At 45.1% G+C, this 26,430-nt stretch overlaps 1 protein-coding gene across 5 annotated transcripts in view; it reads right to left on the bottom strand.

Moving 5' to 3' along the window:
* helz (helicase with zinc finger) overlaps positions 1-26,430 on the bottom strand; it is a 290,186-nt gene that overhangs the window by 83,334 nt on the left and 180,422 nt on the right. For all 5 annotated transcript variants that reach the window (XM_072483730.1, XM_072483732.1, XM_072483731.1 and 2 more), the window contains one exon: positions 20,566-20,776. In XM_072483730.1, the coding sequence (XP_072339831.1) occupies positions 20,566-20,776 (211 nt within the window). The remainder of the gene's footprint in view (positions 1-20,565; positions 20,777-26,430) is intronic.

Below are 26,430 nucleotides of genomic sequence, written 5' to 3'. Positions count from 1 at the left end.
CTTTTACGAGGAGCGGGGCGACTAAAAAGGTGGTGCTGGACCCGAAGGTGGTGCGAGGGAAGAAGAACAAAATGGCGGCGGGCGGAGATCAGGCAGCGTGGATGCAGTGGGCGCAGGAGCAACAGGAGGTTATCCAGCGCTGCTTCAGGGAGATTAAAGCGGACCTGCTTGAGCCGATGAAGGCTTCTATTGATAAGCTGCTGGAGACACAGACGGCCCAGGGGGTGGAGATCCGCGAGGCCAGACAAAAGATCTCCGACAACGAGGACATGATCTTAGGCCTGGCGGTAAAGGTGGAGGCGCACGAGGCGCTCCACAAGAAATGGCAGGAGCGGTTCGAGGAGATGGAGAATCGGTCGAGGCGGAAGAATCTGTGGATTCTGGGCCTCCCGGAGAGGTTGGAGGGGCCGGACGTGGGGGTCTATGTGGTCACTATGTTGAATTTGCTGATGGGAGCAGGGTCCTTCCAGGGGCCCCTGGAGCTGGAAGGGGCCCATAGAGTGCTGGCGAGGAGGCCCAAGGCGAACGAGCCTCCGCGGGCGGTGCTGGTGCGGTTTCATCGGTTCGCTGATCGGGAGTGTGTGCTCAGGTGGGCCAAGAAGGAGAGGAGCAGCAGGTGGGAGAACGCGGAGGTTCGAATATACCACTGGAGTGCGGGGGGGGGGGGGGGGGGGGGGGGTCCTTTGCTCTTGGCTTTTTTCTTTGTGTTTTTCTCTTTCTGGTCGGTGAGGGTGGTTAGGGCGGGTTGGGCACTGTTTTGGTTGGGTTGGTCGGGGGGGCTCTTGGAGGGGGGTAAGCAAATGGAACAGGTGTGGATGGCCGGCGGTGAGATGGGGCCCCACGGGGGAGGGGGAGGCCCGAGTCGGGGGTAAGGGGACTGAGCCTGTAAAAGGAGCTGCGTCAGAGGTGGCGGGGCCGGGTAGGTGGAAAGCGCGGGCTTTTTCCCGCGCTGAAGGCTGGAGGGGGCGGGGCTGGGGTGCGAGGGTTGTTTCCCGCGCTTAGGATGGAAGGGGGAGGGGGAGAGCCTGTGGACGGGGAACGGAAGGGGAGGGTGCATCACACAATGGGAGGAGTCGAAGGAGAGGCGGGAGTGGCCGGGGTCAGCAGGAGTCAGCTGACTTGCGGAAGTGCAAAGGGGGGAGTAAAACAGCTAGGGTGGGTCCGAGCCCGGGGGGGGATCGAGTTGCTGCTGCTATGATCAAGGGGGAGCTGGAGCGAGTGGGGAGGGTCGAGACGGGGGTTTGCCACCGTGGGGTGTGGGCGCGTGGCTGGCCGAGGAGGGGTTATGGCTAGTCGGCGGGGAAGGGAGGCGGGTAGCCCCCTGATGCGGCTAATAACCTGGAATGTAAGGGGACTGAACGGGCCGGTCAAGCGGGCCCGCGTGTTTGCGCACCTGAAGGGGCTGAAGGCGGATGTGGTTATGCTCCAGGAGACACACCTGAAGGTGGCAGACCAGGTAAGATTGTAAGATTGAGGAAAGGGTGGGTAGGTCAGGTGTTTCATTTGGGGCTGGATGCCAAAAATCGAGGGGTGGCGATCTTGGTGGGAAAGGTGTCATTCGAGGCATCGAGCATTGTGGCAAACAATGGCGGCAGGTACGTGGTGGTAAGTGGTAAGTAGCAGGGAGAGAGGGTGGTACTGATCAATATGTATGCCCCGAATTGGGACGTTGCGGGTTTCATGCGGCGCATGTTGGATCGGATCCCAGACTTGGAAGTGGGGGGCCTGATAATGGGGGGAGACTTTAACAGTGCAGGATCCGGCACTGGATCGTTCCAGGTCTAAGACGGGGAGGAAGCCGGCAGCGGCTCGAGTGTTGAGGGGATTTATGGACCAGATGGGAGGGGTGGACCCTTGGAGATTTGCAAGGCCGGGGGCTAGGGAATTTTCATTCTTCTCACATGTCCATAAGGCTTATTCCCGAATCGACTTTTTTTATTTTGAGCAGGGCGCTGATTGCGAGAGTAGAGGATACCGAGTATTCGGCAATAGCCATTTCGGATCACGCCCCGCATTGGGTGGACTTAGAGCTGGGGAAGGAGAGGGACCAGCGCCCGTTGTGGCGCTTGGAGGTGGGCTATTGGCCGACGAGGTGAGTGAGCGGGTCCGAGGAAGTATAGAGAGGTACCTGGAGGCCAACGATAACGGGGAGGTCAGAGTGGGGATGGTATGGGAGGCGTTGAAGGTGGTGGTTAGGGGAGAGCTGATCTCCATTAGGGCCCACAAGGAGAGGAGGGAGCGGGGGGAGAGGGAGGGGCTGGTGGGGGAGATGGTGAGGGTAGACAGGAGGTATGCGGAGGTGCCCGAGGAAGGATCGTTGAGGAAGAGGCGCAGTCTCCAGGCCAAATTCAACCTGTTGACCACCAAGATGGTGTAGGTGCAGTGGAGGAAGGCCCAGGGGGCAATTTAAGAGTATGGGGAAAAGGCAAGCCGGATGCTGGCGCATCAGCTTCGGAAGCGGGGCGCAGCTAGGGAGATTGGGGGAGTTAAGGACAGGGGAGGGAGTGTGGTGCGGAGTGGGGTTGGCATCAATGGGGTCTTCAGGGACTTTTATGAGGAACTGTATCGGTCCGAGCCCCCACAGGAGGGAGGGAGGGATGGGCCACTTCCTGGACCAATTGAGGTTTCCGAAGGTGGAGGAGGGACTGGTGGCAGGATTGGGGGCCCCGATTGGGCTGGAGGAGCTGGCCAAAGGGATAGGAAGCATGCAGGCGGGGAAGGCACCGGGGCCGGACGGTTTCCCGGTCAAATTCTATAAAAAAATATAAGGACCTGTTGGGCCCGTTGCTAGTTAGGACCTTCAATGAGGCAAGGGAGGGAGGGGGGGGGGCGGGCGGGCTTTGCCCCCGACGATGTCCCAGGCACTGATCTCCTTGATCCTGAAGCGGGACAAGGATCCCCTGCAATGTGGGTCTTACAGACCGATTTCCTTGCTAAATGTAGATGCCAAGGTGCTGGCGAAGGTCTTAGCCACAAGGATTGAGGATTGTGTGCCGCAGATCATCCACGAAGACCAGACGGGGTTCGTGAAGGGGAGGCAGTTGAATGCGAATGTGCGGAGGCTTTTGAACGTTATCATGATGCCGGCGAGGGAGGGGTGGCGGAGATACTGGTGGCGATGGACGCCGAGAAAGCCTTCGATAGGGTAAAGTGGGGGTAACTGTGGGAGATGCTGAAGAGGTTTGGGTTTGGGGAGGCGTTTGTCAGGTGGGTTAGGCTGTTGTATGAGGTCCCGATGGCAAGCGTGGCCACAAACAGGAGGAAGTCAGAGTACTTTCGGTTGCACCGAGGGACGAGGCAGGGGTGTCCCCTGTCCCCCCTGCTCTTTGCACTGGCGATTGAACCCCTGGCTGTGGCACTGAGGGAGTTGAGGAACTGGAGGGGGTTGGTGCGGGGTGGGGAGGAGCATAGGGTGTCGCTCTATGCGGACGACTTGCTGCTATATGTGGCGGACCTGGTGGGGGGAATGCCGGAGGTAATGAGGATCCTTAGGGAATTCGGGGATTTTTCGGGTTACAAGCTCAACATGGGGAAGAGCGAGCTGTTAGTGGTTCACCCAGGGGACCAGGAGAGGGGGATTGGCGAGCTCCCACTAAAAAGGGCGGAGAGGAGCTTCAGGTATTTGGGGGTCCAGGTGGCCAGGAGCTGGGGGGCCCTGCATAGGATTAATTTCACAAGGCTGGTGGAGCAAATGGAGGAGGAGTTCAAGAGGTGGGACGCGTTGCCGCTGTCCTTGGCGGGTAGGGTGCAGTCAGTCAAAATGATGGTGCTCCCAAGGTTTTTGTTCCTATTCCAGTGCCTCCCCGTGTTTATCCCGAAAGCCTTCTTTAGGCGGGTCAACAGGAGCATAACGGGGTTTGTGTGGGCGCGAGGGACTCCCGAGGGTGAGAAGGGTGTTCCTGGAGCAGAGTAGAGATGGGGGGGCTGGCGCTGTCCACCCTCTGTGGGTACTACTGGGCCGCCAATGCTACGATGGTGCGCAAGTGGGTGATGGAGGGGGAGGGGGCTGCATAGAAGAGGCTGGAGACGGCGTCTTGTGTGGGTACGAGTCTAGGGGTGCTGGCAACGGCGACGCTGCCGTTCCCTCCAAGGAGGTATACCACGAGCCCGGTGGTGGCGGCTGCCCTCAATATCTGGGGGCAGTGGAGGCGGCACGGGGGGGGGGGGGGGGGAAGTTGAAGCCTCGGTGTGGACCCCAATACGGGGGAACCACCGGTTCGTCCCAGGGAGAACAGATGGTGGCACAGGGCAGGGATACGAAGGTTGGGGGACCAGTTTGTGGACAGGATGTTCGTGAGCCTGGGTGAGCTGGAGGAGACGTACGGGCTCCCCCCGGGGAACACCTTCAAGTACTTACAGGTAAGGGCGTTTGCCAGGCGGCAGGTGGTGGAATTCTCGCGGTTGCTGCCACGTACAGACGGACGAGCCGGTTTTTTTGGGGTGAGGACAGGTGTGTTAGGTGCTCAGGGAGTCCAGCGAATCACACCCATATGTTCTGGGCATGCCCAGTGCTGGAGGAATTTTGGAAGGGCGTAGCGAGGACGGTGTCGAGGGTGGTAGGATCCAGGGTCAAACCGGGCTGGGGGCTCGCAATATTTGGGGTCGCAGAGGAGCTGGGAGTGCAGGAGGTGAAAGAGGCCGGTATTCTGGCCTTTGCGTCCCTGGTAGCCCGGCGAAGGATTCTCCTTCAGTGGAAAGATGCGAGGCCCCCAAGCGTGGAATCCTGGATCAACGATATGGCGAGGTTTATTCAGTTGGAGGGGGTAAAATTTGCCTTGAGAGGGTCGGTACAAGGGTTCTTTAGGCGGTGGCAACCGTTCTTAGACTTCCTGGCAGAACGGTAGACATTGGTCAATGGCAGCAGCAACTCGGGGGTTGGGGGGGGGGGGGGGGGGGGGGGGGGGGGGGGGGGTACTTTTTTTAAAAAATTGTTTTTGTTATTTACACTGGAGGGTCTGAGGGGGTGTATATACCTGTTGTCTTAAGTCGGGGTGTTAATGTTAATTTATTATTTATGTACAGGGGGAGTGGGTATGGAGGGTTGCTTTTCTAGACTGTGTTTTGTACTTAACCCTGTTGGGTTCCTTTTTCATTTTGTTATTGATATTTTATGAAAACCTTAATAAAAATTATTTTAAAAAAAAATTAGTTCAATCATGTGGGGAAGACTGGTGACTAAAAACTATTTTTACATTGATAGAACCACTGTTAGTTGACGCTAGAACTGAAGCAATGTAGTGTGGGTGTCAGAAATATGAATTAAAAACAAATAAATGCTGGAAATACTTGGGTCAAACAGCATCTGTGGAGAGGGAGAAATCAAATTAACATTTCAGGTTGATGAACTTTTGCCATAACTGGCATCAACCTCTTTAAAACAAAGTTAACTCAATAAACACCGTCCTTTAAAAAAGTCAGAACCTGAACAGAAAGCTTTTGGAGACACCCAGAGTTTAGTTCAGCTCCTGATCACTCACGCGATAAAATGCTGAAATGTTTGGTTGCGAGGTGGCGATCAGGTGCTACTTCAAGTTCTTTTTAAAGATGTTGGGATAAAATCATTTCTGAATAGAGTTTCCTCACTTTCTCGGTGGAGCTAATGAGTTACATAGGAAACTGCATTGGATCGCAAGTTCTATTGATATTCCTAATGCTGCGGGCTGCAAATTGTGATCCGACCATCACTGTTCGCCAAGAGCCACAGCTCAAGGGCAGACTGCTGTTGACTGCCCAAGGAGTTGCTTTTTTTCAGCAGTTGTTTCGGGACTAGCTGAGTTACTCTTACAGAGAGCTAACATGGATTCAACAGGCTGAATGGCCTCTTTTGGTGCTGTGACCATTCTATGATTCTATATGATGAAATCTCAGTTGTAAACAATTGGTTTCGACATGCATGATATTCTTAAGTCACAAATCCAGAACGAACACTAATCGTCACTGCAATGCTAAACATGATCTGCAATTCAAGTCAGCTGAAAAGTTATACCTGCTGGTCCCTGATGAACATGAACATTACCTACCAGCAAAGAGCTGATAATTGGATTTTACTTTCATTTATGAACTGGTTATGATTCTGTAGGATCCAAATAATATTTCTGATAAAGAAGCATCTGTAAACGGGCACTCCAGAGGCATAACCTGTGTTGCTGTGCCATTATTTTAATTCATTCATTTTGAAAAAAACCTCATCGTTAAGAGGCAACTGTACTCTGATAGTAGCTCATGGTACCAGAAATACTATCAGTAATTAAAAATTATCAAAAGATTGAGAAGGGTTAGGAATTTTTTCCCCCCAGAAGCTATTGGAGCATGCAGTGCTTTGTTATGGGGGGGCTAAGATGGTAGAGGTGATGGGGAAGAGAAAGCAGCAATGGTTTCAAGTTTGGTTTCCCATGGCTAAGAATTGGCACAGGAGTCAAATGCCCCTTTCCCTTCTGCAAACATTTTTTTTAAAAAGCCAGAACATGGATTCTCATGCTGGACATTCACTGCAGTGCGCTGTGACTGGGAATGTAAAAATGTCAGTATTAAAGACATAACTCAGGCCCGTGATAACTTCTCTCATGTACCTCTGAAGGTCTAGCTGTCAGAAATTGACGTCAACCTTTAAACAAGCTGTGCGGTAATTACTGTAGAATCCACTCCACAACATAAACTAAGCAGAATGCACTTCACAGGGATCTACGACTACTACAGAATAGTCTCGGGTCAGTGAAAGCACTCTTGCCTCTAACTTATATGATTGTGGAATCAAACCCTATTTTAGAGACTCAAGTAAATGTCTCAACTGACCTGTTTCAGTATTGAACAAGTATTGCACTGGTGTCACGACATAAATCGAGGCCCTGTCGGACTCCTCAGGTGGATGTAAAAGATTCCATGGCACTGTTCAAAGAGGAGGTGACTATTTCCTCCCCAGTGTCTTGGCCATTTATCCCTCAATTATCCCTCAATCAAATTCATGAAAATGGGTTACTTGGTCATTTATCTCACTGCTGCTTGCAAAAGCTTGCTGTGTGCAAGCTGGCTGCACATTTCTTATATTTACAGCATTGATTACACTTCAAGTACTTAATTGGCTGTGAAACACTTTGGAATGCCTCCAGGTTGTGAAGGTGTTACATAAGGCAATGTATTATTTTAACTGCTTTGAGTAGAGAAGGTTCTGCAATATAAATGAAACATCACATAGTACTGAACAGTTAATACTTATTAAGTCATTGCTTATGACAGATTCCTGTGAAATCTGGATGCATTTAAAGTCAACACTCTTTGGCTCATTAACTAACCAACAAGACACTGCATGATTTCTGCCAACCACAGAAATCCACAGTTTAGTCAAACCTCTTTCACTTCCTTCAAGATGAGTTAGATCCAGACCAGAAACTGACAATTGAAACCCTTTGGCCTGCTGTCCCCCCCCCCCCCCCCAACCTGTTCTAACAGGTCTAACCTGTGGAACATTCCATTTTCTTAAATGCCCGTCTCTATACTTTTCTGTCAGAATTTGTATTTTGCACAATAACTCAGATTATTTGAGTATATGAGCCAGCTTGTCGAAAAAAGCTCTGTCATAAGAGTTTGAGATCCTAATCTAACAGTACTGGTGGAGTTATTGTATATGCTGTGTTCTAGATGACACTGTCTGCTGTGTTCTCCAGTGTCCAAACATGCCTCCCTCCTTTTGCACCACTGAAAACAGATGATCTGGTCATTCCGATTATTGTCGGCTGGATCCTGCCAACAGCGACTATATTTAACCACATAATGATCATCACACTTCAAAGTTATTCAGCATTTGTATTTGCAATTCTAATATGCTAGAGTGTAGGCAACACGAGGCTCCCCCTCTCCACAGATAACCATCCTCGGAAAGCCATTCATCCTGTCCCTCCATTGTCAAGCACTAAGAACGCACGGATGTTTTTAGCTTGTGATGAATGTGTGAATTTCAGATGTATTGGTGCAGTAAGGGTTAAAATCCTGGGTGAGTGTGTGAGGGACTGCTGCACTCATATTTTATAATAAATCCTATTTTGAAAAGCAAGTATATTGTGGGAGCCGGAGTGCAATTAATCCATTGTCGAAGGCTTGGGCTAATGCAATTTTGTTTGGATTAAGGGGATTCCCTGTGGAGTTTAGATTCCAGCTTGGTAAGATGGATGCCATTACTGGGTGGCGCGAAGGTATCAGGCATTTTGCAGGGAAAGCAGTCCAGTTGTGGAGTTCTCGATGAAGCTCTGACCAGAATTTGAACAGTTTGCTCTCGTTGCAGTTCAGTTAAAAGAGATTTACAGTCTTTCCAAGAAGTGCAGACTTGTCTGAGAACAAGGGGAGCTGAAACCAGCTGAAACAGCTTCTGAAGAAATGTAGCCAGAGTTTCTGCATGGTTCTGACAGGAGTCAAATCTTTTCTTTAAAGCAGTGTCAAAAGATCTTTCTTTCACAAATAAAATATCTGTAAAATAATGGATGCCAATGGTTTAACAGTGGACTGAGAATGGAGGTGGTGTTTTCCTGGTTGTTTAAGTGAGAATAAAGATATCAGTTAAGGGTATTGTATTCACTGTATTGAAAGCATCGTTTAAGGGGCAATTGTAAGCTATTTTCTCAGGTGATATTAAAGATTTTTAAAAAATCTTTTTATTGGCATTTTCAAAAACATTATAAACAATTATGTACATTGCTAGCTTTAATTAATCCTTTGTTGACCATGTGGTTTTTCAAAGTTTATATAGCTAATGAGAGAAGTGCACTGACCTGCAGTCCCAAAGAGCTTAGCCACTCAATTCAGCTGCAGCTATTAGCAATGGGAAAGTCAGTGACCCAGATCTTGTGGTAATAGTGTTGGCAAAACTTGGCTTTCAACTTTCATTACTCCTCTGAAACTGACAGCAGCTTTTAGCATCTGCACACATGGAATCTAAGCATGGAGATCCAGAAGTTGCTGCCTGTGATTCTACGTTTTCCCTTAGGGTGTGCCGATGAAGGCCCCTAGAGTACAAATCAGAGCCAAAGAGGTCGACAGCACAGAAAAGGCCCTTTTGGCCCATCACGTCTGCGCCAGTCAAAAACTGCCCAAGTCTTCTAATCCCATTTTCCAGCACTTGGCCCATATCCTTATATGCCTTGGCATTCCAAGTGTACATTTAAATGCTTCTTAAATGTTATGAGGATCACTGCCTCCACCACTCTTTCAGGCAGTGAGTTCCCTCTGGGTGAAAAGGTTTTTCCTCACATCCCCTCACCTTAAACCTATGCCCCCTGGTCATTGATCCCTCTGCCAAGGGGAAAAGTGTCTTCCTGTCTACTCTCATCTCTGCTCCTGATCATTTTACACATCTCAATCATTCCCCCCCTCAGCCTCTTCTGCTACAAGGAAAACAACCCCAGTCTATCCAATCTCTCATGACTAAAATCTCCAGCCCAAGCAACATCCCGTTAAATCTCTGCACCCTTTCCAGTGCTATCACATCCCTCCTGTAATGTGGAATCCAGAATTGCACACAATACTCTAGGTGTGTCCAAACCAATGTTTCATACAATTCCGGCATAAATTCCCTGCTCTTATATGCATTGGCAAATAAAGGCAAGTACACCATATGCCTTCTTAACCACTGTCTACCTTTCTTGCTACCTTATCGGACCGGTGTACATGGACACCAAGATCCCTCTGATCCTCGGTGCTTCCCAGGGTCCTGCCAATTATCATGTATTCCCTTGCATTGTTTGTCTTGCCCAAGTGCTTATTCAGATTCCATCTGCCACTAATCAGCCCATCTATATTCTCCGAAGGCTGTACTGATCAACTTTCCTTTTTCTTTCTTTTATAAATTTAGAGTACCCAATTCATTTTTTCCATTTAAGGGGCAATTTAGCGTGGCCAATCCACCTACCCTGCACAACTTTTGGGTTGTGGGGGCGAAACCCACGCAAACACGGGGAGAATGTACAAACTCCACATGGACAGTGACCCGGAGCCGGGATCAAACCTGGGACCTCGGCGCCAAGAGGCAGCAATGCTAACCACTGCACCACCGTGCTGCCCTCTGATCAATCTTCCTACATTCATGTCTAAATCACTTATATAAACCACAAACAGCAAGGGCCCCAACACAGATGCCAGCGGGACACCACTGGACACAGGCTTCCAGTCAGAAAAACACCCCTTGCCCATCACCCTCTGCTTCCTACTACTCAGCCAGTTCTGGATCCAATTTGCCAAATTTCCTTGGGGGTCTTGCCTTCACCACCAGTCTTCCACAAGGGACCTGATCAAAAGCCTTGAAGTTCAAGTAAGGTATGTCAAATGCATTTCCCTCATCTACATACGGGGTCACCTCTTTGAAAATTCAAGCATGTTGGTCAGACATGATCTTCCCTTAACAAAAACATGCTGACTATTCTTGATTAATCCCTGCCTCTCCAAATGCAGATTAATTCAGTCTCTCCAAGTTGCTTCCAATAGTTTCCCCACCACTAGGTTAGACTGACTGGCCTGTAGTTTTCTGGTTTATCCCTTCTTGAATAATGGTACCTCATTGGCCAAGCTCCAATCCTCCGGCACCTCTCCTGTGGCCAGAGAGAAATTGAGAATTATTGCCAGCACCCCTGCTATTTCCTCCCTTGCCTCATTCAACAGCCTGGGATACAATTCATCTGGCCCTGGAGATTTGTCCACTGGTTTTAAAAATAAATTTAAAGTACCCAATTCATTTTTTCCAATTAAGGGCCAATTTAGCGTGGCCAATCCACCTATCCTACACATCTTTGGGTTGTGGGGGCGAAACCCACGCAAACACGGGGAGAATGTGCAAACTCCACGGACAGTGACCCAGAGCCGGGATCGAACCTGGGACCTAGCAATGCACCGTGAGGCAGCATTGCTAGCCACAGCGCCACCATGCTGCTGGGATTTGTCCACTGTTAAACATGACCGACCACTCAGAACCTCCTCTCTCTCTCTGTTAATTCCATTCATTTCATCACAATCTTTCTCCCTGACTTTTAGACCCACTCCGGCCCTTTTGCTCGTGAACGAAGTATTCATTTAGAACCCTACCTACATCCTCCGGCTCCACGCACAAATACGGACAGTGGTCTGTGATTGAACCCGGGTCCTCAGCACCGTGCTAACCACTTCTTTTACATTATTAGACTAGATGTAGAAACGCTCGAAAAAGGTTACATCTTGTTGAACAAGGTGTAACTGAATTTTAAACAGCTTACTAAGTTCATAATTACTCCCAAACAGTCTCACTGACCTTAAACACATTTTTAAAGTAATGTTTAGAAGTTTACTTTTGGTACTTCAGCTTCCATCTTAATTCCAAGTGTATGGTCCAATCTTTTATCTTGCTCGCAGTAAACATTTAAATTAAAAATTAAGGATAATCAGCAGACTTTTCTTCCAGGTTTGCGGTCTATGAGAATACCTGAATGTGATTAGCTACTTACCCTGCTTGATGACATCATTGCTTCTGGATGTCTGCAGACTCCCTCGACTTGAAACCAGGTTCAAACTCCATGCCACAGAGATCACGAGATCTTTCTGGGCAGCTTGGAGATCAGGAGGGAGCACTGTTGCTACACAGCTAACCGCAAAATCCGAGCCGGTGTTAACTGTAGCCACTAGCTTCAAAGAACAGCAGGTATCAAAGGAGAGCTATGTCTTGGGAATTACACAGGGCAACAGACAGGCTTAATGCAGCAGAGTACAAACTAGAGCAAGAACGAAGAGCAGGAGCATGAATGATACAATTTTATGCCGAGGAGGAGCAGTAGATAGTGCAATTAATTCAATGCTAGCATCTGAATGTTAAAGATGGCAGTTTTGCCCCATGATGTTCCATCAGTAAGTATGTGCAAACTGCTGTGGTCTCGCTGTGCACTGGGTCTTGCACTACAATGGAAATCTGAAGATCATTACTAATGACATTAGGAAAATAAGGTAGTTTAAAGGGAATTATACTTGTACTGGCAAACATTAGAAATAAGGTATAGTTTCAAATGGGTTTAATTTAATGTTTCTGTTGTTGGAAGGATAAAACGTATCATGACATTCATGCTGGACAACGGTGTGTGTGTGTGGGGGGGCTGGTTCCAATTCCAACTGTAATTCTATCGCGCTTAGAAAGGGCTGCACGCGGGCTGTTGATTGGGGGTTTGGTGGGAAGATGGGATTGTTATTGTTGATAAGGGGATTGACATTATATTCGTTACTGCTTATTGTTTGTTGGTGGATGTAAATTTGGAAGAAAATGTGAAAAAGGAGAAAATATATATATATTTTTTTTAAACGATAGTGCTAGAGCATGAAGAGTAAATAAACCAGGAGTGGTTGCTTAGCAACTAGGGCATTGTAAAGAGAATCTTTTAAGTTTTAGTTTAGCTCATTTGATTGGAGATACCTAGTGAGGGGGAAGGCAGCTCTCAGCTCGGGTAGAAGCAGTTGATTTTTGAAGGCTAAAGAGGGAACATCTTTCTTGGCCTTGCGAGATGAAAAGTCATACTATGGAGTAATGGTTAGGAAACAGATGCCAGAAATCTATAAGTCCAGCTAGTTGAAGAAACGAGAGAAATGAAGAGAGGTTTCCAAGAAGTCTGAAGATTTCAGAACAGAGGAAGCTGTTCAGTAAAGTGAGAGAGTTGAAAAGTAATTGAATCGTGCGGCCAGAAAGATATCTGCAGTAGTGCTAAGATTTGAGGGACATTACTACCGTTTGGCAGACATCATTTGAAATAATTGTGTAAATCGGTGGTTGGACCGTGACGTTTGTGTAAAAGTCTTTACGTCAAAGGAAACGTGACGGTAGAGATGTAAAAACCTGAAAGCGAAAGCTTGATGGAAGCAGCAGAGGGAATGCATTAAATTATATTAAAAATTATTATAGGATTATTATAATCCTAAAACCGGTGTGCAATTGTCAAGCTAAGGTGGGAGTAAAAGCATATTAAATCATAATCTAACGTTTTCATGTATAATAAATGTTTTTTTCTTGTTTAGTGGTCCTGTGACTCTATTCCTCCACATTTTATATTTAAAAAAACATTACAGTCTTTTGAGCCAGGTTCCATTCTGGCATCTTCCCGTCCAGTTACTACATTAACTGGGATCTTAACAATAAGCAAGATTAATTCTGTTCTACAAATAATTGCAGATGGAAAGGACAAATAAATGGGATAAGCTATCATGACCAGAGTGCAACCACTGACTGAATTAATCGAAATGGAAATACAGAAATTCCTGCTGGTTTTTGCAGCTATTACTGGGCAGCGAATATATCCATGATTCGGAAATGGGTAATGGAGGGAGAGAGGGGGGCGTGGAAACGGTTGGAAGCGGCGTCTTGTAAAGATACTAGCTTGGGGCCGACGCGGTATACCATGAGCCCGGTGGTGGCGCCGACATTGAGGATCTGGGGGCAGTGGAGACGGCACAGGGGGGAGGCAAGGGCTTCAGTCTGGGCCCCGATACGGAACAATCACAGGTTCGCTCCGGGTAGAATAGACAGGGGGGGTTCCTAAGTTGGCACAGGGCGGGTATCAAAAGGATGGGGGATCTGTTTATCGATGGGACTTTTGCTAGTCTGAGGGCGCTGGAGGAGAAATTTGGGCTGCCCCCGGGGAATACCTTTAGGTACCTGCAGGTTCGGGCTTTTGTGAAAAAGGTGGGGGAATTCCCGCTGCTGCATTCCCGGAGGATACAGGACATGTTGGTCTCGGGCGTGTGGGTAGGGGATGGCAAGATATCGGAAATATACCAGGAGCTGCAGGAGGCGGAGGAGACCTCGGTGGAAGAGCTGAAGGGCAAGTGGGAGGAGGAGCTGGGTGAGGAGCTGGATGAAGGCCTGTGGGCTGACGCCCCGGGCAGGGTCAATTCCTCCTCATCTTGCGCCAGGCTTAGCCTGATTCAGTTTAAGGTGGTGCACCGGGCACATATGACAGGGGTGAGAATGAGTAAGTTCTTTGGGGTGGAGGACAGGTGTGTGAGGTGCTCAGGGAACCCAGCAAACCATGTCCATATGTTCTGGGCATGCCCAGCACTTACAGAATTTTGGAAAGGCTTCGCAAAGGCTATGTCCAAGGTCTTGGATACTCGGGTAAAATCTAGTTGGGGGATAGCGATATTTGGGGTATCCGACGATCCGGGAGTGCAGGAGTCGAAAGAGGCCGGAGTCCTGGCCTTTGCCTCCTTGGTAGCCCGGAGAAGGCTCTTGTTAATGTGGAGGGACACGAACCCCCCAAGCGTAGAGGCTTGGGTCAGTGACGTGGCGGGATTTCTCAGGTTGGAGAGGATGAAGTTTGCCTTGCGAGGGGCCTTGCAGGGGTTCTTCAGGTGGTGGCAACCGTTCCCTGACTTTCTCGCGGAACGTTAGGTGGAGGTCAGCAGCAGCAAACCAGGGGGAAGGGTGGGGGGCTGGTTTGGGCAGTGGATGGATTTCGTTCGTAAAGGGCAGATACCCCACCTTTACTTGTTAAATGGTTAGGTTGTTTTCTGTTTTATTGCTATGTTTTCTTTTCGTTGTTTTTCTTTTTGTAGTGGTTTGTAAAAATTATTGAAATTTTTAAAATAAAACCAAATTTAAAAAAAAAGAATTCCTGCTGGTTGCAATGTATGATATAGTACACCTGGTTTTACTGGTGGGGAAATGTCAAGGACTTCCTTCGACTACTGTAGGCTGACCACAGACGTTCTTCCTTTTTAAAAATAAATTTAGAGTTCCCAATTCATTTTTTTCCAATTAAGGGGCAATTTAACGTGGCCAATCCACCTACCCTGCACATCTTTGGGCTGTGGGGGCAAAACCCACGCAAACACAGGGAGAATGCGCAAACTCCACACGGACAGTGACCCAGAGCCGGGATCGAACCTGGGACCTCGGTGACGTGAGCCAGCAGTGCCAACCACTGTGCCATCGTGCTGTCAGCCAGTGGGTATTTGCTGAGAAAAAAGACTGCATTGCTACGATTACTCATTTAAAGACAAAGTTATGCATCAAAGTGTCACAAGGCACGTAATTGTATTCTGCAATAGATCAAAAGCAAGTTCTCTTCTCAAAGTTTTAATTTCATTCCCGCGGTTAGTCATGTCACATAGACTAATGTCTGGGTGCTAAGTGACCATCTGATTTGGGGCCAAGTTGGGCAACTTTGGTGAAGATCAGCTAAAGACCAATGTGACAGATGCATTCACATATTAATCATTATTAATTTGAATGGGCTATGTAATATTCAGCAACTGAAAAATAAGTACAACTCTAGATATGTGGGTTTGTAAGGCTTTCAAATGTAGTAGGTATTAAGTTAAGGGTAATCACAACTGCACTCTCTGCTTTAGTCAACTCCATTTGCTTAGTTACATAAATCTAAAATGTCCTTAAGTGCAACTGAATCAGTCATTTCTTCATTCAGCTCATGTTCTTGAAACTCAGCCATCACATTTAAAGGGGGAAAGCACTGACAGCTGAAACAAACTACTACACAATTTAGAGAGTTCAAACTCATCAATCCTTACATGAAAATGTAAAAATAAGTAGATAATCTTAAATATATGTATATGATGCAGACCAATTTCTGTGCTTGAAAAGCAATTTATAAAGACAACATGGATAAAATTAATCTTTCAGAGCTCCTAAATGACATATCTGTTCAATTACCAAATGAGAGGCTGACTCTGCTTGCTTGATCTCTTCCTTCGTGAAGTCAGATTAATAATGGGTTCAATGCAGTGTGTAAAAAATGAGATCTGTCCCATCATGTAGGTTTCCACTCTACAAAGCAGAATCAATTCCAGGAGGATGATAACACCGGCAACAAAAAACTGTAAAACCATAGAGTCATGTGATCCAAATCCCCAAGGCTAAAATCTAGCAGATCCATTTGAATCAGAACACCTATATAGCAAAGGTTTCATAGTGCTAAAAAGGTAGAATTAAATTTAAAGGCAATCTTAACAATGAACAGATTTCTGAATGAAGCAAAGAATTGGATGGCCTGTGTTTCCAAGGTGGTGATGACTACACAACTTATACTTCACAGTTTGAGACCAAGGATATGGAAATACTGCTTGCCACCATCCCTACCGTATCTCCATTACTGCCAAAAACCCTAATCTATGCTTTAGTCAGCTCCTGGTTCAAATTTTACAATACTTGCTTCGCTGGGTTCCACTGCTCCATCTTATACAAACTCAAACTTGGGCAGAATTCTCTTAGCTACACCCTTTCTTCATCCTGAGTACCAATTATCGGCCTTTTTTTTTTTTTGCTCACCACCAGTGGTTTGCAGCTTTTCTCAGTGTTTGGATTTCAAAATTTACAGTGTACATTTCAATAAATACTTTCTTTTCTGGCAACTTTGATCTACTGTGTCTCTATTTCACGGCGTCAAATCTCTCCCCATATTCAAACAGCCCTACAATGTTGCGACTATGGTTCCAGTCACATTCCCTAACAAGCTTTTATTTCAACTCTTCTGAGACACATTTGGGTGTAAGTTGTTGCTCGCATGCTCCCATTGTGTTGCAAAACCTAGATGAGATAGCATCCATTTTTAAACCAGACCGAGAAACAGGTGAAATAGTTTACATTTCGCCAAGTAAGTACTAATCACGGTTAAGAAGTGTTATAAAAGGAAATCCATTTTAACTGTATATTTATAAATGTGGTCATTAGCACGGTGGGCTAAACAGCTGGCTTGTAATGCAGAACAAGGCCAGCAGCGCGGGTTCAATTCCCGTACCGGCCTCCCCGAACAGGCGCCGGAATGTGGCGACTAGGGGCTTTTCACAGTAACTTCATTGAAGTCTACTTGTGATAATAAGCGATTATTATTATTATTAGTTAAAAATATTAGGATCCAAAGTTTCTACTTTTCTAAATTATTACGGGGTTCCTTCTACATAGATTCAGATTCAACAGCAATGTCATTTGAAATACTGGCCTAAATAACCTACAAATCCAGCAATTGCAGTGATTTAGACTTTTCAGCTACTATCCATTAGTTTTTCTCAAAGTGGCTGAATGCACTGCACTTTAGTACCAATGTTTAGAAAACAGGAAGTGTCATGCCTCACTCTAGCATGTGTTAACTAATCTCAGCAAGGACATTGATGGGGTACAGTTGGCCCTTCCCTCAAATTGGACTAAAGTTGAGGATGGGAATGGGAGTGAGGGTGGTGATGATGTTGAATAACTACTCACTCACCAATCTGGAGCCCTACCCAACTTAGCCCTGTTGGAAAGTTCCTTGTGCGAGACAGGAATTGCAACACCGAGACAGGCCATTTGACCGAACTAGACTGTGCTGCTGTTTATGCTCCACACGGGCACCCTCCCATCCCACTTGATCTAACTCAATAAACCTTTTATTCCTTGCTTCCCATCAATGCATATATTCACCTTAACTGCACCTTGTGGCAGCAAGTTTCACATCCTCATCACTCATTGGGTAATGAACTTTTCCTGAATTTCTTGTTGGATTTATTAACGACTTTTGTGGATCTGATATAGGAATAAAATAGAATTTCCGGGAGCTCGGCCAGTGACCAGCAGGATAGGTTACCATCTATCGGAGAAAAGGGGAGGAAAGTCAGGAAGGTTGGACTCTAAAGTACAGCAAGGCAGCAAAGGGAGCTAGAATTAAGATTTGAATCAAGTATGGTTGGCCAGTCTGCAGCAGAGGCTGATCAGCTCCACACACTATTCAAATCTTAGCTCTTTTGACCACTAAGCCACATCAAAATATTGGCGAGTACAGACCCTGAAGTGGCATCATGCAGCAGGTAAATCAGGAGGTCGTGTTCACTGCGAGTAAAGTTATTCCCCGAGGCGAATGGTATGGATGAAAAGCAAAAAACTCCCAGAAAAACATCTAGATAACTTAGCTTGTGTTTAAAATGAATTGGTGAGTTTAAAAGGAGCTAGGAGGCTGGAGTGACAGCGAAGAGCTGAGGACACTGTTCCAAGAATCCCATTATCCTGGCAGAATCAAAATTGTTGATGCATGCCACAGAAGATATATAAACTTTAAATTTAATGCTAGCATTAATTTGCATATAACTTACAACAGTTTTCAGTATTGATTTAAATACCTAGCCACTAATGAGGCAACCCTCCTGGCTTAATTAAGATAGGGCAAACCAGTGAAAAATGAAAGTTCAAAACCTGTGAGGCAAACCAAGGCTATAATATGATCCCAAAGGAATAGTTTGGGCAGCCTTCCATTGCATTCTTATAATGGGTTCTGTGTACATAGCAAATAATTTGTACATGCTGCCATGCAAACAGTTGAGTGAACTGATGTTAGTGTGAATGTGGGCAGATTAAATGAATTTACATTAAAAAGGTGGAAAAAAATTAAAGAAGAGACTTGTATTTATATGGTGCCTTTCATAACCTCCGGACTTTCCAAAATGTTTCACAATCATTGAAGTGCTTTTGAAATATAGTCACTGTTGTGATGTTGAAAATGTAATATACTTTGCCCTGTATAAGCTGTAGTCTCAGAAAATCAACTAGAGATAATGCTAGAAGTCCACGGCATCGGGCGGCACGGTGGCGCAGTGGTTAGCACTGCTGCCTCATGCGCCGAGGATCTGGGTTCAAATCCGGCCCCGGGTCACAGTCCGTGTGGAGTTTGCACATTCTCCCCGTGTCTGCGTGGGTCTTGCCTCCCACAACCCAAAGATGTGCAGGGTGGGTGGATTGGCCACGCTAAATTGCCCCTTAATTGGAAAAAAAATTGAGCTTTGACAAAGGGTCATCTGGATTCGAAACGTTCGCTCTTTTCTCTCCCTACAGATGCTGCCAGACCTGCTGAGATTTTCCAGCATTTTCTCGTTTGGTTGGGGGGGGGGGGAGAAAAAAAAAGAATTGGGTACTTTAAATTAAAAAATTAAGTCCCCAAATCTCCATCTTAAATTTTTAGATCCGACCTTCCTAAATGAGCTTTAACTGACTATTACTTTGACTGCTTGTGAATTTACATCAAACCAGCTGAGTTCTCAGTCTCACACTTCAACAATCACAAGATGTCCAACTTGAAGCCAATGATGTGTGAATTCTCATCCGACTGCAGTGAAGTGCTAAAAAATTCAGATGTGGTAACTGAAGTACAGGGTGTCTTTTGCAACATTTAAAACCCATTCTAAAGGGCCCAAAACTTCCACTCTTCGAGTTTAGTCAATAAAACTTTAACTAGCTTAGACACAGAGGAAAAGTAGAATGTGAGTCACAAATGACTAGAAGGATGCTAGTACTGGAATACTCTAAAAGAAAGTTAAAAATGGGCAATATACTATTGTTCAAATTTTAAGCATTTTAACTGAAAGCCAATATTGCCATTACTATTAAATAATATTGGTACTGGAAAACCTTTAAGCTCTAAGGTACAAACAATGATCTATGTCTTGCATCATTTTTGCCCAAGACTTGCTGTCAAAATAATAGCAAGGATAACAGCAATAAATCACATACATCACATGTGGTCAGATGGTTAAATGTGGAAATCCAGAAGTTGATGTACGAGATGCAGTACCTGTTCTGTCATTAGCTTAATGAAAATGATGATTGTGCTGTTTGCCTCACCATTCAAATGCATTACTGGCATGAAGTCTCCGTATTTGCAAGTGAGCATGAACTAAACTAATTAGAGAAAGCAAAGTCAAGTCAAATCAAATTTAAATACCCTTTTAGGGATAGGGGTTAATTACAGACAGTCAACTTCTCTGGCACAGAAAACTATCAATGTGGAACCTCATTCCTAATTGTTTTGGGGGGATTTTTCTCTCGCTTACCCCAATCTTTCTTTCCTTCGGTTTCTTTATCTCATTTAATCTTGAATTGACATTTTAACAACTCTTAATCTACACTTCCTTCACCGTTCTTGCGCTCTTCATTTCACAATGCTTCGATTTGAATGCTTAACATTCATTCAAATCCTAGATGTCGAGAATCGGGCACTGTGCTAATTCCATCTCACACTGCCACTGACCCGTTATGGCAGATTCTTAATCACCGAGCACCAATTGAAACTTCCAAATTTCAAAATGAAATGCTAATGAATTCTAAAGAACCACTTCAAATTGATGAGTGCCTTATCCACAGCAAATGAGCTTAGTTTACTGACAAGGCAATACTTGTATGAAAAGTTGAAAAGGTTTGTCAGTAAAATAAAGAAATATTCAGATCGGCTTTTATGAAACAAATAAAACAACCAAACTGTCTCAAGTTTACTTCAAGCATTTCCCCTACTTCTTTTGAATTGGTCATTAGGAGATAGTTGGGCTGACCTGACCACATTTTGTTGCCCCTCAGAAAGCACCTCATCTCCTTTCAAAGCCATCTTCTTGGATGGTTGGGTATAGGAGAACCTGGCTTCAGTTGCTAAACCATGTGTGTGTGGACAAAAGTTACATGTCACTTTGTGCATCAATCAGTCACGAGAAACTCAAATACACCAAAAACACCAGCGGCATCAATGTACGGCTGACATTTAAAAAAATAGAAGTTCAAAATTAGGAGATTGTGCCGAGAAGGAAATTACAAAATAACTGTCACTGTACCTTAGGAGGGGATGGCTGCGGCTGCTGTTTGTTAGCATTTGATGGCTGCTGAAGTCTGAGAGCTCTCGGGATGAATTCTGGAGCTAGAGGATTAAGTACGTATGTCTTCTTCAACTCCAGTGCCTCCAGCTGTGCCTTGATTTGCTCAAATGTGATTCCATGGAGACTGTTGTTCTCGTGACAGATATCGATGAAGCTTTCCCAGAATTTCCTTGGAGAAACAGCAATGAGAGAGAGATGATAAGGAGATTCGGGCCCTCCCTGCAACAGCCCAGAGTAAAGAAAATGCATTCTGAAGCCAGGTAAGGAAAGTAAAATGCAACGTTATTGCACAAATCAGAAATCAATAATAAAAGAGCACAGGTATGAAATATGTAGCGGCACGGTAGCACAGTGGTTAGTACAGTTGCTTCACAGCTCCAGAGTCCCAGGTTCGATTTCCGGCTTGGGTCACGGTCTGTGCGGAGTCTGCACGTTCTCCCCGTGTCTGCGTGGGTTTCCGCCGGGTGCTCTGGTTTCCTCCCACAGTCCGAAGATGTGCACGTTAGGTGGATTGGCCATGCTAAATTGCCCTTAATGTTCAAAAAGGTTAGGCGGGGTTATTGGGTTACAGGGATAGGGTGGAGGTGTGGGCTTAGGTGGGGGGATCTTTCCAAGAGCTGGTGCAGACTCGATGGGCCAAATGGCCTCCTTCTGCACTGTAAATTCTATGATTCTATAGATGCTTCACATTTTCAAAATACAGAAATTACATACATTTGCAATTTAGCATTGCCAATCCACGTAACCTGCACATCTTTGGACTGTGGGAGGAAACCGGAGCACCCGGAGGAAACCCACGCAGACACGGGGAGAATGTGCAAACTCCACACAGACAGTGACCCAAGCCGGGAGTCGAACCTGAGACCCTGGAGCTGTGAAGCAACAGTGCGAACCACTGTGCTGCCCTATGCAGGTTAGGTGGATTGGCCATGCTAAATTGCCCTTAGTGTCCAAAAAGGTTAAGGGTGTTTATTGGGTTATGGGGCTCGGGTGTAAGTGAGGGCTTAAGTGGGTCGGTGCAGACTTGATGGGCCGGTGCAGACTTGATGGGCCGAATGGCCTCCTTCTGCACTGTATGTTCTATGTACAGTGACATATAGCAAAATACAAAGGGGCACAAGAGGCATCTCAGGCATCCTGCAACATAGAAATAAAGGATGGGTCGAAGTTTGCTGGCACAAATTGTATAAAATATGGTGCCAACATTCACAATATTCAATGTTTCCACATTAAATGTGCAAACAGAGTCCTTTATTTGTTGAAAGTTATGTTAATTCTACAAAAACATGCTCGGAGTTTGAGTAGTGGCAGATGATGTGTATTAGGTCGATTAACACAACAGAATATTGGGAATTTTATACGGTGTAAGCATTTCAAATCTTTGAGCTAATGAATTAGTTTGAGTGGGGATTGGGTGTGCAAATAAGTGTTAAAGATTTTATAACGAGCATTTAAGTAATGCTTTATAGCACGGTGCCTCAATATGTTGAAGCACAATTAATAACGAGACACAGATCTATGTCTGTACCAAATTTCCAATTTCAGCTTTCGTGTAGCAGCTGGAAGAGGTACAGGAAAGAGAATAGGTTGCTCTGCAACTTCTTCAAGACAACTTTGGTGAAAGTTTAAAAACAAGTTACCAGCCTGGCATTAGAAGGTTTATGGAGCATGAGTATATCAGAGAAAATAACTTAAAGGGAAGAGGAAAACAATCATCACATTTAAACAAAAGAACTGTAACAGGCACAAAGTTGGTAAACGGCACAAATAACTTAAACTTAAAATCAAAATCATTATGTGAACGTTATTTCTAAAGAAACTAGAATTGTGGTGAAAGCAGTGCTGTGACCTATTGACTATTTTCAATGGCAGCACTGATGATTCCAGTCCAGGCTGGAAGAATTGAATGTGCTCAAATGAAATAGGTGGTGGCTTGCTGGTGTTTGGATTTATTTTACACAAGCCACCATCAATTAATATAACGTATATTTTCAAATAGGCTTCCAATGAAGTGAAACCATATTAAACTCTCCAGTATATTTCTCAAGAGAATATGATTTTATTTCCCCCCCAGTTTAATGGATATCTGTGCCTTGGAGAATGGTGCTGACCCAAGTCCAGGTTCAATCTGAAGTAATTGATCTCAACCAGAGTGGCACTGGGAGATCCAATACTCTAGAGAAAAGGTCATGTGGGAAGAGAACAGTCAGTGTTCACGATTCTAGTTGTGTTAGTAACCAGGGAACAGTTTTACGGTCATGTGCAAAATGAAGTCAGAAAGGTGATGAGAAGACTTATATTTTTTTCCGGGAAGTTATGATGATCTGGTATGCAATGCCTGAAATGGTTGCGGAAGCAGATTTAGTAGTAACTTCCAAATGAAAGATATAGACTTGAAAACAAGAATTTTTCAGGTTTATGGGGAATGAGACTAACTGGACAGCTCTTCAATGAACTGCCACAGGCGCAAATGGACTGAAAAGTCTCCTTCAGTGCTGTGATGATCGCTGGTGACGTTTGACGGAACATACACATGTGGACATCAATTAAGGATGAGATGAGGCTCAACTGCAATTACTCCAGAGTTGGTAGCCTGCAGATATCCACTGGATAAGCTCAGCACGAAACTACTGAAGGGCTACTAATGTTCTATTTCACATAGCTAGGTGGGGAAGGATGGAATTGAAGCCTCATCTTTCCACACCTATAAGCTCTCTCTCTCTCTTCTCCCCTCCCCCCCCCCAAACCACCACCACCACCACACACATTACAAACATGTACCTCCTAACCCCAAAACAGTTTCAATTTGCACCCATTTTTGAACCTCTAGTTAATGGGCACCACTTGAATACAAATAAATACTCTATTATTATAGTTAACAACCAATACCACTGAAACATCTGCAGGTGAGGGTTGAAAAGGAGAGAGCTGTGAAAAGGATATATGCATTTTATACCACTCCCCATCAATGTCTTTATAGAAATCAAAAACTGTCCATGGTTTTGACATGTGCCTGAAGCTGTATGCAAATAATGTCTCATTCAGTCAACATGATTGAATGTCTTTTACCATCTACAAATACCTACAACAGTTTTGACTGGATGGAAAGGCTTTCAATTACTAGAGGCAGAGTATTCTAATACATTTTAAACTTTGTGAATATCGTAGCTTCGATTTTTGCCCTACTAACTTTAGTAAGGGGACAGGTAAGGCTCCTGGCATGAAAATGTTTCTGAACTTAAAACAAAATAAAGATCAAGAAACCAAAACTGTAAAGTTTAACCAAAGTTTGTGCAATATACAAACACCAAAATGCAACACTGAAGTGGAGCAATGAACAATCAACTCCTAGTAGGCTCTGTTATCAGCTGCCTTGGTGTTGTGGTTTAAAGCACAGGCCTGACACCCATCTTTGCTGTGAACACAGAATAAAGAGAGAGGAAGCAAGAGGGGAAGCGGAGGTGTCACTGTGAAGCTGGCTCCTTCGGACTGGCACTGAGCAGGTTGTCAAACCTTTCAAAACACATACGGCTCAGATGACCTTGGATGACAAAAATAATCAGATCCCTCAAATATACAAGAAAATGGCATTAATACATTAAATGGTTCAAGTCAGGAATGTGATGGAATACTCATTCCTGGACGGTGCAATATTAAATCAAGGAATTGAAAACATCCAGGCAAAAGCAGTCCAGTTGACCAACATCCCTGATGCTGGATTCCACCCCACCCCCAATGGGATATTGCAATTGCAGTGTAACTACAGGATGTATTGTAGCAAATCACCAGACTTATTTTGATAGTAGCTCCAAGACCTATGACTTCTACCGATATGAAAGACAGCTAACACAATTTCATGAGAGCTCCATAACCTCAGTCACACACTGTCTTGATGGACAGACTGCTGTTCCTTCCTTATGGAAATACCATCAACACAACGGCTGCAAATGGGAGAAGGCCCATCTTCTCAGGGTGGCTCAAACTGGAAAACAATTGTTGCCGTACCATGTCATCTAAGTTTTATGATCAACTTTGAAAAAAGAAAATCAGACAAAAATCCAATATTGATGTTTTATAGCTCACTCTTGAGACAAGGAAATCAAATAAAGTACTTCTGAAATGTTCATGAAAAAGAAAAAGACAGTCCAACAGTAGGTTCATATAAGACAAAGTAAAGTATTTCAGCTTGATTTCGGTCTCCATCCCGCTAAACTAAGGAGAAGGTTGGACAATCATGTTCACCTAGTCAGAATCAATGTCAGTAGCCTTGGACATGTTCGTTTTATCTCTCAAGGAACATGCGCAAGCAATTCAGTGTTACAGTCTCATCCTCAGCTGCATTTACAAGCATCAACCGTAGCTCAATGTTGGTCTGCCTCAGAAGGCTATGGGTTCAAGTCACACTGGGACTTGAGCACATAATTTGGGTTGATACTAAATTGCAATACCAAGGATGTACAATGTTAAACCGTGGCTCCATCTGAGATCTCAGATGGGCATTAGAAAAACTCATGGCTGTTTTTGAAGACCACAAAGAGTGCTCTTCGTGACCCAATCAAAATTTACCTTTCAATAAACATCAACAAAAGTAAACTATCTGCCGATTTATCTCATTGTTGTCCATGGGACCTCGATGCATTTCTTGAAATTATAACACTGACTACATGTCAAAAGTACTTCATTAGCTGTGAAGTGCTTTGGGATATCCTGAGACAGCAAAAGGGTACCATACTAATGCAAGTTCCCCAGGTGACCAAAAAGGAAAGTGAAAAACTTCATCCTTTACAGGAGACCAAAGTACAAATATCTAGAGATAGATTCTGGGCCAAAGCCTAGTAAAATAACTAATCATCCTGCAAAAGCACAGCCTTCATAGTTTTACTGGGCTAGATGTTCTGCCCATTGAGCACCCTAGCCGACTGAACTTAGCCCTTCTAAAGCAGCTGTTCATTCATTTCAGTACGGAGTGCTTTTCACAGGTTGTGTGTTGCAATACTGATTATCTGGTTTATTGATTCAACTTTAATTTGCACAGCTATACAAGGTATTAGTCACGCACATATTTTGGGGCAGCTGAGCTTTAAGTCCATGTTGATAACTGAAGTAAAATTGCTGATAAGAACTACTGGAATGGTTATGGAAACAGCCTTCCCTTCATAAACATATAGTGCTTCTACGGTGAGGGATATTCATGTAGGTTCAGGCCGGTGGGATTGAACAATTCTTTCCATGATTATCTTTTCTATGCCACTTACTGCCTTATGTTACATAGGACCATCTATCGGAGTATCTCTTTTCCACAGTGCATAACCAAAAACTCTCAAGTCTTACCTCCTATTCAAATCTCTGACACCAGCGATTAGCCTCGTGACTCTTCATTCCATTGCTTCCAATGGGCAAGTGGCTATTTTATGAACTGGTCACAACGCTCAAGATGTGGTCTGACCAGAAGACTGTACAGTTTTACCACACCCCACCAAGAAGGATGAGATTTTGTCCTTTCAGGAATAGATGGGCAAATCCCATCAAGCTCAATGGGTCACTCAAGTAGTTCCAAATCAAGCACTATCTACAGGAGTGAACAATGTGCAAATTTTCTGCCTCATTTCCCCCCAAAACAATAATTATTAACAAAGGCATTACTTGAATGGAAGATCATTGGTACAGAGTCAGCATTTTCTCTCTCCAGCTATTGGCTCTCAACTACGAAGATAACTTGGGTGCACACACCTTCTGTGTTTCCCAATGTTTGCAGCTTTAACTCACATATATTTGGGAAGTGGCTCTACTTCAATGCTCAAGCCTGGCAAGCAGCTCAAGGGA

Source organism: Scyliorhinus torazame, chromosome 18 (genome assembly GCF_047496885.1).
Source record: "Scyliorhinus torazame isolate Kashiwa2021f chromosome 18, sScyTor2.1, whole genome shotgun sequence".
Classification (NCBI taxonomy): Eukaryota; Metazoa; Chordata; class Chondrichthyes; order Carcharhiniformes; family Scyliorhinidae; genus Scyliorhinus; species Scyliorhinus torazame.
This window is presented reverse-complemented; position numbering and strand designations above follow the sequence as displayed.